The sequence below is a fragment of the Acanthochromis polyacanthus genome, chromosome 17 (genome assembly GCF_021347895.1).
Source record: "Acanthochromis polyacanthus isolate Apoly-LR-REF ecotype Palm Island chromosome 17, KAUST_Apoly_ChrSc, whole genome shotgun sequence".
NCBI classification, from domain to species: domain Eukaryota; kingdom Metazoa; phylum Chordata; class Actinopteri; family Pomacentridae; genus Acanthochromis; species Acanthochromis polyacanthus.
Genome location: NC_067129.1, coordinates 7,758,280 through 7,770,769, shown reverse-complemented (window position 1 = coordinate 7,770,769; position 12,490 = coordinate 7,758,280). Strand labels below are relative to the sequence as shown.

At 40.4% G+C, this 12,490-nt stretch overlaps 1 protein-coding gene across 2 annotated transcripts in view; it reads left to right on the top strand.

Annotated features, from left to right (window-relative positions):
• nsg2 (neuronal vesicle trafficking associated 2) overlaps positions 1 to 11,345 on the top strand; it is a 47,233-nt gene extending 35,888 nt beyond the window's left edge. The window contains exons 4-5 of one of the 2 annotated variants that reach the window (XM_022207450.2): positions 5,862 to 5,981; positions 9,855 to 11,345. In XM_022207450.2, the coding sequence (XP_022063142.1) occupies positions 5,862 to 5,981; positions 9,855 to 10,046 (312 nt within the window). In that variant the 3' untranslated portion in view covers positions 10,047 to 11,345. The remainder of the gene's footprint in view (positions 1 to 5,861; positions 5,982 to 9,854) is intronic. The other variant, XM_022207451.2, reaches the window with a different exon arrangement.
• Positions 11,346 to 12,490: the final 1,145 nt, after the last annotated feature.

The following is a 12,490-nucleotide window of genomic DNA, read 5'->3' as shown; positions in this document are numbered from 1 at the left end:
CAACACACTAGCCCGAAGGCATTCGAGATATTACAGCCCAGATAAAACACATTTAACACTTCCTCGTTTGATATTAATAGCCATTTTTTAATGCATGTAGCTGGAGATGTCTCACATGTGCGCCACAAAGGAAGTAATCCATGAAACCGCCTTTTGTGCTGCTGTTGAGAAGGTGTTGGAGGGGTAATAGGAAGATGAATGAAGAGTAGTTGTTTATGCTTCCTTCCGCGGCATATTGATTGATGCATCAACCGATATCCCATCGAGTCTGCTGCCCTCCTGCCTGCCTCTCTGTCTGTCTGTCTGCCTCTGCCACCTGCTGCCAACAGAGGCATCGAGATCCTCCATCTGCCCCTGGATCTCTATCATTCGCTCTCTGTCTGCCTTTTTGCTCGCCGCTTTATTGTCTTTGTCGTCCCTTCCCTTATTTCTCACTTTGCTCACTCTGTTATCTGTTTTTTTATCAGCCATTTTTTCTCTCTCTCCTGCCACACACCCACCTTTTCTTTTCCTCTCTCTCTCTCGCCCCGACACACGAGATCCTCCTCTGTTCCTCGAGTGGATGTGAGGAGGTGTCTGCTCCCCCATATGGCCTGTCAACTTACAGCAGTGAGAGTGTGGGTGGCGTGTTGCATTCTAACACAGCGCGGCGTTGGGAAGGAAAAAAAAAAAGAGGAGAGAAATCATATGTCAAACGACGGTAGAACAGGCCGTGGAGAGGCATATCCATTTAGCAAACCGCCTTTGAACTCGCGACGCAGCCGTAAATAATTAAATGTATTTTTGCGGAAAATGTTGCACTCACACTCAATTATTTTGTACAATCCAGATTCCAGAGAGAGTAAGCGTTTGAGGAAATAGGCAGATGGTGTGTGTGCTGTGAAAGAAGGTGGGTAAACAGTAGGTAAACTGTAGACGCTTAATCTGCAGTCAGAGATGAGAGACGGCTGGGGAGCAGAGGAACAATCCTAATGGATCTTTTATAATCTGTTTTGATTGTTTGTCTTTGCCTATAATACACAACTGCAGCTGCCTGTCGTCACACTGATAGCTCTATGAAAAGACAGTACGATTCATATGCATTAGATCAGCGGGATCGTTCAGAAATGCTTCACTACTTTAAGTTTCTTTGGTGATGGAACGTTTTTTCAGTTTTGCAATGTTGGTCAGACGAGTCAGGCAATGTGAGCTGGGTGTTTTTCATCATTTCTGACGTTTTATAGCTCAACAGTTTAATAGTTTTCTGACATTTATTTGATTTTAACAGCAAAAGCAACAAATCATAAAGGCAGAGATTTGACATTTTGTAAATAAAATAAACTGTCATGCTGAGAGTTAGAAAAGTTTATTGAAACCATTCAGACATATCTAGCAAAACATGTCACATGCACGCCTCTCTATGCCTTTTCTATCTCTTTGTGATTCTTGTTGATAACTTTACTATAATGGACTTAAAAATTATAACTAGAACATTTCTGAAGAAGAGTGTGCCTTGCTGTTTTTGCTGCACATTTTAGAGCACAGCTATAATGGAAGTCAATAAGAGTTATGGTCGGCACACTCTGTGCTCTGATGTGATTTATAAAAAAAACCCACAACTCCTACAGCAATGAGACTCACGCTGGGTGAAAGAGGACAAAAATGCCTAAATTTTTGATAGAAATATCATTCATGCAGAGGAAAAATGTGAGAAGGAAACAAGGTGAACTGCACCCATCAGAATAATGTATTTGCTCAAAATTTTAAAAATCTTGATTTTCAAAAAAAAATTATTTAACTTCAACTGCGACTGGGTAAAAACCGTAAAAGACAACACGACCAAGATTTAAATGTGAAATACATGTTATGTCTTTTGACCTGTTTAACCATTGAATGAAGCTTCTATTGTAAAATATGCCAGAGATACAGGGTTCCAAAGATGGCTGGGTTTTGGCAGGTGTCTGGCCGACGTCCCATTCATTTCAATAGGAATTTTGTAAAACCGCATGACAAATTGCTACCAAGGGTCATAGCGCAACATTCCTGACTGAACCGCACGTTTTAATGTATAACTTATAAGGGTTTTCTTAAAGCTGCGGACTAAGTTAGTTGCTGAAAATCGTGTTGGAAGAATCTATAAAGAAAAGCCAGAGGAATAGTGATAAGTATGTTTCATTGTTATGCATTAATACACTTAAGATACTAAGCTATATGACCCAACTTAGCTCAACTGAAAACTTACATAAGTTTGTTGCCTTGACCTTTTGACTTTTCTCAACTTAATCTTTTTTTTTTGCAGTTATAGGTATAGTATCAGTATTTGTGTTCTATTTTCCACTTCCAGCCAAACAGTGGGAATCCTCACGAAAACTGGGATGCTGGTTAAAAACTGCCTTTTGGGATAGAAATCTTTGCTCTTTGCATCTTTAAATACAATCCAAATGTTTCTTCAGTGTGCATAAAGAAGCGCATGAGGTTGTCTATCAGCCCTGGGTGGATTCGGTGGAACGATTAAAGCCCGGCGGGGCCCAGCTACCTGCCACGCAGTCAATCCAACCTTCGCTTATGAAGCCAATCCTTGTTAAGGACACGTTGTTCTTTGTCCAAATCGTAGCAACACACTGCGCTTCCACCTGAATCCAAGACAAACAAATGTCTGTCTGTTATCTGTGTCACACAGCAAAGAGGACGGTGGGTGTGTTGGAGGTGATAGTGGTGTCGGATGGCACGTAGCGGAGTGCTAATGACAAAACAGTCATATTGCCTGTAGTGAATAGAAAATAGGATGAGGCTGATGTGGGTGGGCGAAGCGGCCTCGCTGGGTGATATCATCCTTCCGTACTGACCAGAATTGTGTTATTCTGCTGTATTCAGCTGCATTGTGCTCTTTTCTATCATGCCCATTTGCTTGCGCATAATGTGGCTGCACCCTTCAGATTCAGCTGTCATCAGATAAATAAGAGCCTTATCCCATCACAGAGGAATATTTGCAGCAGGCCAGTAAATAAAAGTAGGAATCCACTTGGTGCATGAAGGCAGTCGTCATCCCTGAGCTGTCGCGTTGCCATGATGACCTCCTAAGGTTTATTGCACAGTTCAGCCAGATTATGAATAATGGAGAAAGGTCAGGCTAGATTTTTAATGGATTTATACGCCACATGGCTGCATCAACAGGGATTTTAAAGCAACCAGTTATCTTATAAAGAAAGCCTGAACTGTTGTTCCAACTGCTGCTGCTGCTGTTGAATCTACAATTAAGAGTGAACATTAGCATAGGCCTCCATGCCAGGGTTAATCCCACTAATCTGTTTCTTATATGTGCCACGTCATGACCTAATGTTGAGGCTCGTTAAAGAGAGAGCAGATATTTTATCATGTGAGAAGCAGCTTCACCCACTATTTCAAAAAATCCAAATGCATGTACAGTTTGAATTTCATCCACTTTGACACAAAAAGTGTAAATCTCTTCTGTCATGAGTTACTTGAGACTTCGTTTCATGTTTCAAAGTGTGCAAAGTCCACATGCGTGCAACACTCGCCATGATATGAGAGCTTTACAGTAATCCTTCTTCTTAATAAGCCGTTTCATGTGCATCACTATTCAGGAAAATAAAAAAGGGGTCAGGGAGGGTCTTAGTCATTCCACGTCTGTTCCCACACCAGAAGATGGGTCACCATGACTTTAAACGTGTCCTTTTTATGTATCACAGCGTGCGATTTGGGGAGATGTAATTTACTGAGGTTGTCAGCGGCAACCAAGGCTGAGAGTTGTGTCCCCCAGTTGACACCAAGTAAACAGTCACTTAGCTAGCGTGTCCCTGTCCACCCCCATAACGCTGATGGAGACCGATGATCACACCCATGTGTAATTGCTGTGACATCTCGCTGTGACGGATCGCATAGAGAGCAGCGAGTCGGGAATAGGTTTAAAAACCGGCAGGAAACGGGAAATTAGAAACATCTATCCATTATCGAAGGTTCTATTTTATAATGACACTTCTTTAAAAAAAAAAATATCTGTGCATGTGAGGCGATGAAGCCATATGCATTTACCACACACATACCTACAGCTATCCTTTGCACTTTGATTTGCATAATTCTAATTAAACGCTCACTCGGAATCACCCAATCAGGGTGTCAGGTAGAAAGTAGGAGGAAACAAATCCTTTTATATGTTAATCTACTTTACTACAGCATTGTCTAGCCTGCCAGGGGAATGAATATTTCACACCTCAAACTACACATTTGCATCGGCACGCAGAAAATAAATGTATTATTTCCATCGTTTCTCACATTAGCTCCGCTTTTGGGTGATGTTGAGCATTTTTCACACTGCATAATTATTTTTGATTCCGTACAAGTGCTCGCCGAAGCAAATGCTAATAACATTTCATACTTCCTTGTTGTGGAAACTGACCAGAACATTTGAGTTGGTTTCGCTGTTTCTCTTTGAAATAATACATTGAGTTTGGACAAACAACAAATGACAGCTTAGTTTGGCTTTGACACTTCAGAGCCGCTTGCACTGTCAGGAAAGAAAATCCATGATTAGATTTACCACCTCCTTGTTTACTGCGAGAAAAAAAAAAAAGGAGCTTTTTTATTTGTTTATTTTTTTATTTCTGCTTTTGGCAGTTAACAGGTGGAAGCATTCGGAAATGAGATGAAGGGCTAATTAATTTCTCTTGCTGACTTGAGAATGATGAAAATCAGTGCAGGTTTGTGGCAGGAAGGACCCTGATTGATTCATGTGGCTGATTAAAAAACACAATTGAAATCTATGACGCCAAAGTGTTAGCTACTGTCTAATAATATCATAACATTGGAGATGATTCTCAAGAAGCAATAATTATATATATCAAAACATGCAAGCAAATTGAAGACAAAATAATCAATGTATTGTTGTTCAGATCAGCAAAAAATAATCAAAATACTAATTTTCTAGGGTACTAATGACAAATTTCTTGGAGTCACTGGAAACACTAATGCAGCAGGATGTATGTGCAGGTGAAAATGAAATCACAGAGCGATAAATTCACAACAGTCGTGCATATTTAGCTCACAGCATATGAGAAAACTTCACCATCTGCAGAGCAGGACGGGAAATCTTTTAGGATTACAACAAAATTTTGCAGGACTCTGAAGTAGCTTAATGAGCTTAATTTGTTCTCGCACTTTTGAACGACATTTGTAATCTAGCGAGGGGCAGGCATGCGTATAAATTTCACCACAGCTAATGAGAAGTTCATTTTTACAACTGGCCTTTTTAGGAGAGTATTTTTATATGTCACAGAGAAAAAGTGCTCTAAACAGAGGGAAAAAAGATAGTTGAAGTCCTTTTAGCTGCTTTAGTTGGTGTTGTGCATGTTAGCTCGCTGTTACAGCTCTTTGGAATGCTTGAACAGGACGGAATCATCATTAAGATTTTTAGTAGCTGTGATAAGACAAAAATGTATGGCTGTGAGAAAGGCAAATTAGAGGCAATGGGCTCAGAAATCCTTCATTATGTAGCAACACACACACACAAAAAAGAACAAACAGCGTTAAACAGCAGCGAAACAATCCTCCAGTGCTGCTGATTTACCTCACCGATTTCCCTCTCTGTGTCCGTGGAAACAAGGTAGTTTTTAAGTGTCGCAACTCGACTCATTCGTCACATAACTCAACAGGAACACCTTGCCTTGAGGAGCCATTGACCTAAGTCAGCAGCATCTTATCATTTATTATAACCACACACACACAGCGACAAGCACCGGTGCACATCCTCCATCTTTCTCACTGTCTAACCCTAACCCTGCCTCATATATATAAACCGCATCCTCCATTATTGCTCCCACACACTCTCACACACACACATTAACCAGTGTTTGTCCTCCCTCCAGGTGACAATTCTGATCATCCTGGCCTTGGCCTTCCTCGCCTGCATCGTGTTCCTGGTGGTTTATAAAGCCTTCACCTACGACCACGCCTGCCCAGATGGATTCATTTATAAGGTGAGACCCGTAAGTGGCCTGGATTTGTCATTTTACAGCTCCGAGGGCGCGTTTATCCAGAGACAGTCAGGTGGTTAACAGGCCAGCCGGACTGTACGGCGGGTCAGAGGACGGCAGCTTCGCAGTTAAGAAAAATAAATGATGTGCGGTCTGTCACACCTCGAATGGGATAATGTGATCATGTCGAGAAGAGATGAACAATCTCTCAAGCTGCGTGGCTTATCAGCGCTTCCACAGCAATTAGGTTGAGTGTGTTTTATTGAAGAAGGTGGAGGGAAGCTTGTCTATCTAAAATGAAGACATGGAGCAAAGTCAAAGCCTTATAATCACTGATCAGTTAGCTAATGTTAAGATAACTGCGTTTGTTACGGCTAACCAAGGACACTTCTTCAATCACTGAGTAAACTTAGATATTTTGGGAAACATCATCATATATCTTGCTGTTTCCAAGCTTTTTTTGTTAAGATATCTGAGTGTTAGCAACTGCTTTATATGTTTTCGCTCTCTTATCATCTATCAACTGAAAGAATAAGCTTATTTCTCAAAATGTCAAACTGTTTGAAGGTGTGAAAATCTACGTTCAAACGTCGTGTGGTAAAAACTAGGTAAACCTGCAGCTCTCACAGATGCTGGTTCATTGACGAGAAAAACTGGAATTCACACCCATGATTAAAAGGAAAGAGGTGGTTAAATGTACGAAAATAGCACAAGAACAAATTTTTTAAAAAAGCCAGACGAAGGTGTTAGATTGCTTGTTTAGTGAATCTAACAAGTAAAATCCAAATAAAACCTCACACTGAAAGTTCTTCACTTTATCTTTGTCATAATTACATGGAATATGGTGGATAAATTTACAAAAATAGTAAAAAAATAACAGCCAAAGGTTTCAGATTGCTTGTTCTGTGAGACCAACAAGTAAAACCCAAATGATTTTCCCTTTAAAGCAGCAAAACCTCACACTAAAAGCTTGGCACTGTATTTTTCTGTCATTTAAGTGAGTGATTAATTGCTTTATTCGATTAACGCCACACTTACACTGCCATGTTAGCAGATATTCACCTTTTTAAAGTGTCTTCTCTGCCCTTCTAGGTCTACTTTCCTACTTAAATAAAGAATTAAAGGTGAGCACAGTCTCTTACGGGAGAAGAGAAAATAAAATACCTCCGCCCTACTTTCACTAATGTCTCAGGTCATGGCAACCGAAGACGCTAATGAACCCTCATCTGATGGGCAATCATCAATCAATGATATCAGTGATTTTGTTATGACCAGTGTAATCAAGTGTAATTTTATGCTTTTGTTCTTCGATACAGAAGCCAAAGAAAGCCACTCCGCTGAGTCCGTTCTCATATGTCATTAGCTGTGTCGACTATTAAATGAAAATTAGAAAAATCAGACTTGCTGCCTATTTTACAATAATTACCACAATTATAATTGACTCCCGATCATTACGGCTGAGCTCGTAAAGGAAAATGGCTCACGTCGCCATTTTCGTCCAACAATCTGCCGCTCGGAATAACGCTGCATATCACACTTTTAGGGTTTTACAGTGTGTGGATGTGCACGGCCTCCCCTCCTCTGATTTCCACTGCACTGTACTTTACAAGTTCCACTGTACCTCGAATGAGGTCACCTTGGAGGGCTGCGTCTCTAGACAAATCTAAGGTGGAATAAATCTACTTTCAGACCCACAACCTCTGCAGGGGCTCTGACTGCAGTCTGCCGAGGTATTATTAGCAGTGTCACATGCACGCTCACAAGGTGCAAAAGTGTCGATGGGCTCACACACACACACTCACAACACACCTTCAGGTTGCAAATGTACACACAATCAGGCACATTTGAATTCTATACAGACTCAGAATATGCTAATTCACACATACGCTCCATTACAGTATTGTGGGCTTTGAGTTCTCTTCCTCTCATTATTTTCCTACACAGTCTTCTTCCTCTTTCTTATTCCCGCTGTGATATCAAAGTAGGATTCATGAAAATGCTCATTATTTATTTTTTATTTGTGATGAGACAGATGTCACCTTGGCAGTAAACTGTGTTGTTTATCAAAGCTCTCCAAAGTCCATCACCACGTTCTTGTGAGACATTCTCGCTCTGAAGCCATTGTTTTGCATCTGTGATTAAAGTGAATTTTTCTGAAAAGGTTTTGTTCAAATTCTTATGAAGTCATATTTAATTACATTGCAAATTGACTCAATTTTCTTTTCTATTGCAATTTTTAATGGGGGTCATAAAATATAGTGTACTTTAAATTTAGTAAGAGAACAGAGTGGGTCATGTTCAAACACTAAGTTGGCTATTCACAAATGAAACATTTAACTCTGCCTAACACTTGGAGAAAGACTGGAAAATGAGGAAAAGTTGAGCATAGTGGTGTTTTTCTTTCCCTTAAGCTTTTGTGTTTGAAAATGGGGACTGAATAAGTCCATTTTCCACTTTGCAAAAACCATGATTTTACCCTTAACTAGAAAAACATTAACAAGCTGGAGCGAGTGACAGTTGGAATCAGCAAAATAACTAGCTCCAGGTAATTAGCCTTAAAAATATATTCCTTGTGTTTTACATAATGCTCTCTGGATGCTGGTAACATAATTTATGCTGGGCCACAGATGGTTTTCTGATTTCGATCTATTTATTTTGGCAGAGAAGAACCCATCCTGTAGTTTTTGATTGCTCCATTTGTGGGAAAATTCTGTCCGTTAGCTTGGCAGTGGTCAGGTGTATTTGAGAGCTGTTGTAATTGCCTGTTAAACCAGACCTACAATAATTGGGGCTGTGAAGCAGATATGTACTGCTGCCAGAGTGCACCAGAAAGACACTACTATACTATTTTCTCCAATTGAGGAAGTAGATTGATCACGGTTTGCATAATCCAGGTGAAATTCATCCACATTTTTTAAGCAATAGAAGATCCGATCTTCACTTAAAGTGTGTCAAGCAAGCGAGCCAATTAAAAAAAAAAAACAACTAACAGTCACTGTTGTCATATTGACAGTTAAGATGGGTTGATTGATTCACAACTTCTTGCACTGAGCAACATACAAGAAAACAATCCTGTTTAAAAGCTGTCGGTAGTTGCCGGTTGCCTGTAAGTGGAATAGTGATTATTATTTTCTAAACATTAACTAGTAAAGACTAAAACTCTGCAAATGATCCTTTCATTACTTTGGACAGTGCAATATTTAACAACACATTAACTTCAATTGCATTTAAAGTCTTCATTTGTGCCTGCATAACTTATTCAGTACTCTTACTGACAGAGTCCATAGGTGTTGCAATCTAAATTTGGGTTGCAACACTTTTTTTTTTTACTAAAATGGCTTAAATTGGGCTAATGGGTACTGGCTGGCTAAATGTCAGTCCTTCGATTGACAAAATACTAAGAAAATAAGTGCAGAATTCTTTAGACCGGGCTGGTAAGCTGCTTTTGTTGTAAATAAATGAGTTTCAGCATAACTTTATGATCTATTCATACAGTCAGTCCAACTTTAGATCAGGAGATCAGCGATGGCTAATTAATGTATGTGTGTTTGTGTACATAAAATCAGAAAACTGAGCACGCACATATGAGTCAGAGCTGTCAAAGCACTAAACCACAGCTGTGAACCTTCTCAATATGTCAGTGCACTTGATAGGACCGTATTTGATTTAAGACCATGCAAACCGAAACCACCAAACATCAGTATTTTATGTAATGTAAGTTGTAGAAAATGATTCTGATTTAAATTCCACTTCCAATTGTGGTCACGAAAAATGGATTTTGATATTTTTCTCTATTTGTTCAACGGCTCATTGGCTTTCTTTATTGACCTGATACTGTCCTGCCAAAACATATTAACCTGACTGTTCTTCTTGCTCCCTTCGCAGCACAAGCGGTGTATCCCAGCCTCTCTGGAGGCCTACTACGCCGCCCAGGACGCCAACTCGAGGGGCCGCTTCTACACAGTGATCAGCCACTACAGCATGGCCAAGCAGACCACCTCGCACTCTGTCTCCCCCTGGCTCCCCGGAGGGACGGGAGGCCACGACGCTAAACCCCCGAGCGGCGAGGGCCACTGAGTTAAAGGATGTAAACGCACACATAGACACATGCAGACATGAAGACGTGCATACAGACACAGGCAGATATAGACGCACAAACATTTAGGTGAATATTTAGAACGATAGCCAAAAGAGACACGTGTTACCACAGCAGCTACATATATAATATAGAGTGAAAACATGCATGCAGACATTAAAACATACAAGCACATGCTAGGTCATATTCTGATTACCTTGTCTGCCCATTTATGTGCCCCGTCTCTTATCGAGGGGCATCTGATGTTTGCTCTCTTGGGATTATCATCGTCTGCAGATACACTCACACACAGTCTGCTCACTCATTACCATGTCCCCCCCCTCTAATTTATTATTCATTGACTGTCATGATATATTTATTTTTTACTGTACTGTATGGATGTTTTGTATGTGATTACCAGGTAACTCTTTGTACAAAGGCACGAGTCGATGCTGAATTTCACGCTTCCTCTTTGTGAGATTCTCTGGAGTTTGGAGTCTTTTTTTTTTCCAATTGTGTATACTGTAGTTACTGTAAATTCATTCTCAGCCCCACTTTTTTTCCCCCTTTCTGGCCTTTAATTTACCTCAGGCATGCCTGGAAAACAAACACACACAGATCACTTCATATTCAGACCCAAAATGTCTCCTGCAGCACATTTTGAAATAGCTGGTCCGTCTGAGGCCGACTTCCACATTTACTCTCAGTTGGCTGAATGAATTTCTCTGTCATGGCTGTTTGATAGCTATAAATACAATGACATTTTCAATGTGCTGTGCCATACATTTGAAATCCTACCCCCCCCCCCCCGTGACCCGAGCTGTACATACAGTTGTGCATTCAGGCTAGTTTTGTGTGTATGCATTGTAGTAGCTTTTGCTAGGACATTTTTCTTTCTTCTTTTTTAAAAAAAAAAAATAGATCTACAATTCCTTCATGTGAGCTAATTACATATTGCTTCAGCTGCCAGTCTTGTAGCTTCATTAAACACAATGTTACAGAAAGAGGAAAGGAGATATTGTGCATATCAGTGTCTTTTTGCCAAAACTCCAATTTTCCGCTGTGTATGTTCATAGATGGGCTTCAAATGCGGCCGAGTTCTGTTCCTGTACTGTTATTTTATTCTATTATGTATTTATTTTACCCAATTTTGTAACGTTGGATCCGTTGTCAAGAGCGCTTTAATGAGATATCGTGATGTCGTTAGTTGATATGTAGCGATACCTGGTGTAATTTATCAGTGTGCATCCTTGTCCCTCCTCTCTTGGTTTGAATTCAAAATAAAAGAAGCTGTGACCTGTGCTGAGTGTGCCTGTCAGTCCTGCTTACCGCTGCGTCTCTTTAGCACTCACACGGTGCCTAATGTAGGCCTTGTGGGAGCTCAATTTGAACAACAGAGAAGGCTTTTTCTTTTTTCCCACCGCGTTGTATTCAGATGTTCACACTCCCACTCAGACTCGTGCTATTATATTTGTATTCTGTCGTCCACGGGTGGAACTATTCCAGAGCTGCAGAGAGCAGATTTGCCGGCTATAATGATGCACACCGCTGATTGACAGCAAAAAAGTAGTAGAAAAATACCTGTATCCTTCATGGCTACTGGATATATTATTCATCTGCGGGAGTCCTCCGCGAATAGCAGATAAGGCTTGTGTTTTGAGTGACATGAATAGCTGGGTTTCCAAATTAGAGTCATGTATTCTAATGAATCCATCAGCTGCTTGTGTTTTCCATTACTGTACAATGAAACAGGCAGTGAAAAGACAGAAATAAACAGTCTTTGGACGAATACAACTACGCGTACAGCAAATTCAGCATTTTAAAAGTACGCTAAGTTTGCTTCAAATAGCAATAAATTCTCCATAATGAAGGACGGGAAACACACCGTCCTACCATGTAGCAGCCCTGTAATGTAGCAGTGGTAATAAAAGGACACATTTGATTGCATTAAAGAGTGACTATCTGTCCCATTAGTAGACAAAAGCCATCCCGTCTGTGAGGCAAACCTGCGTCATTTATTTCCCCAAGACACAGCAGCAGCAGCACTCTAAAGCTCTGCATTATGGCCATAAGCCAATCAGTAATTGCTTGTTGTCATTTGGCATAGAACCAAAGTATTTCCAAACGACAGGTGATGATCCACTTGCAAATCTAAATATTTTCCTATTTATACTGAGCACACAGCTCTCTCTGCAGCACCAGCCGTTCTTTATTCTGCGTTCATGGCCGTGTTCTTCCATAATTGGTTCATAATGGCTCCATAAAAGGTCTCTCTTTCTCTCGACCCAGAATTGCCTGTTTTTCGATCTTAAAATCTCCCTCATGGTCAAGTGTTTCTCGTCGCTCGAGGTGGGTGATCCTATATCACTGTAAACTTTATAGAATTTCACACAAGGTGTAAAAGTAAAGCACATTATAATCTAATCTTTCCTGGAAAATGAGTCGG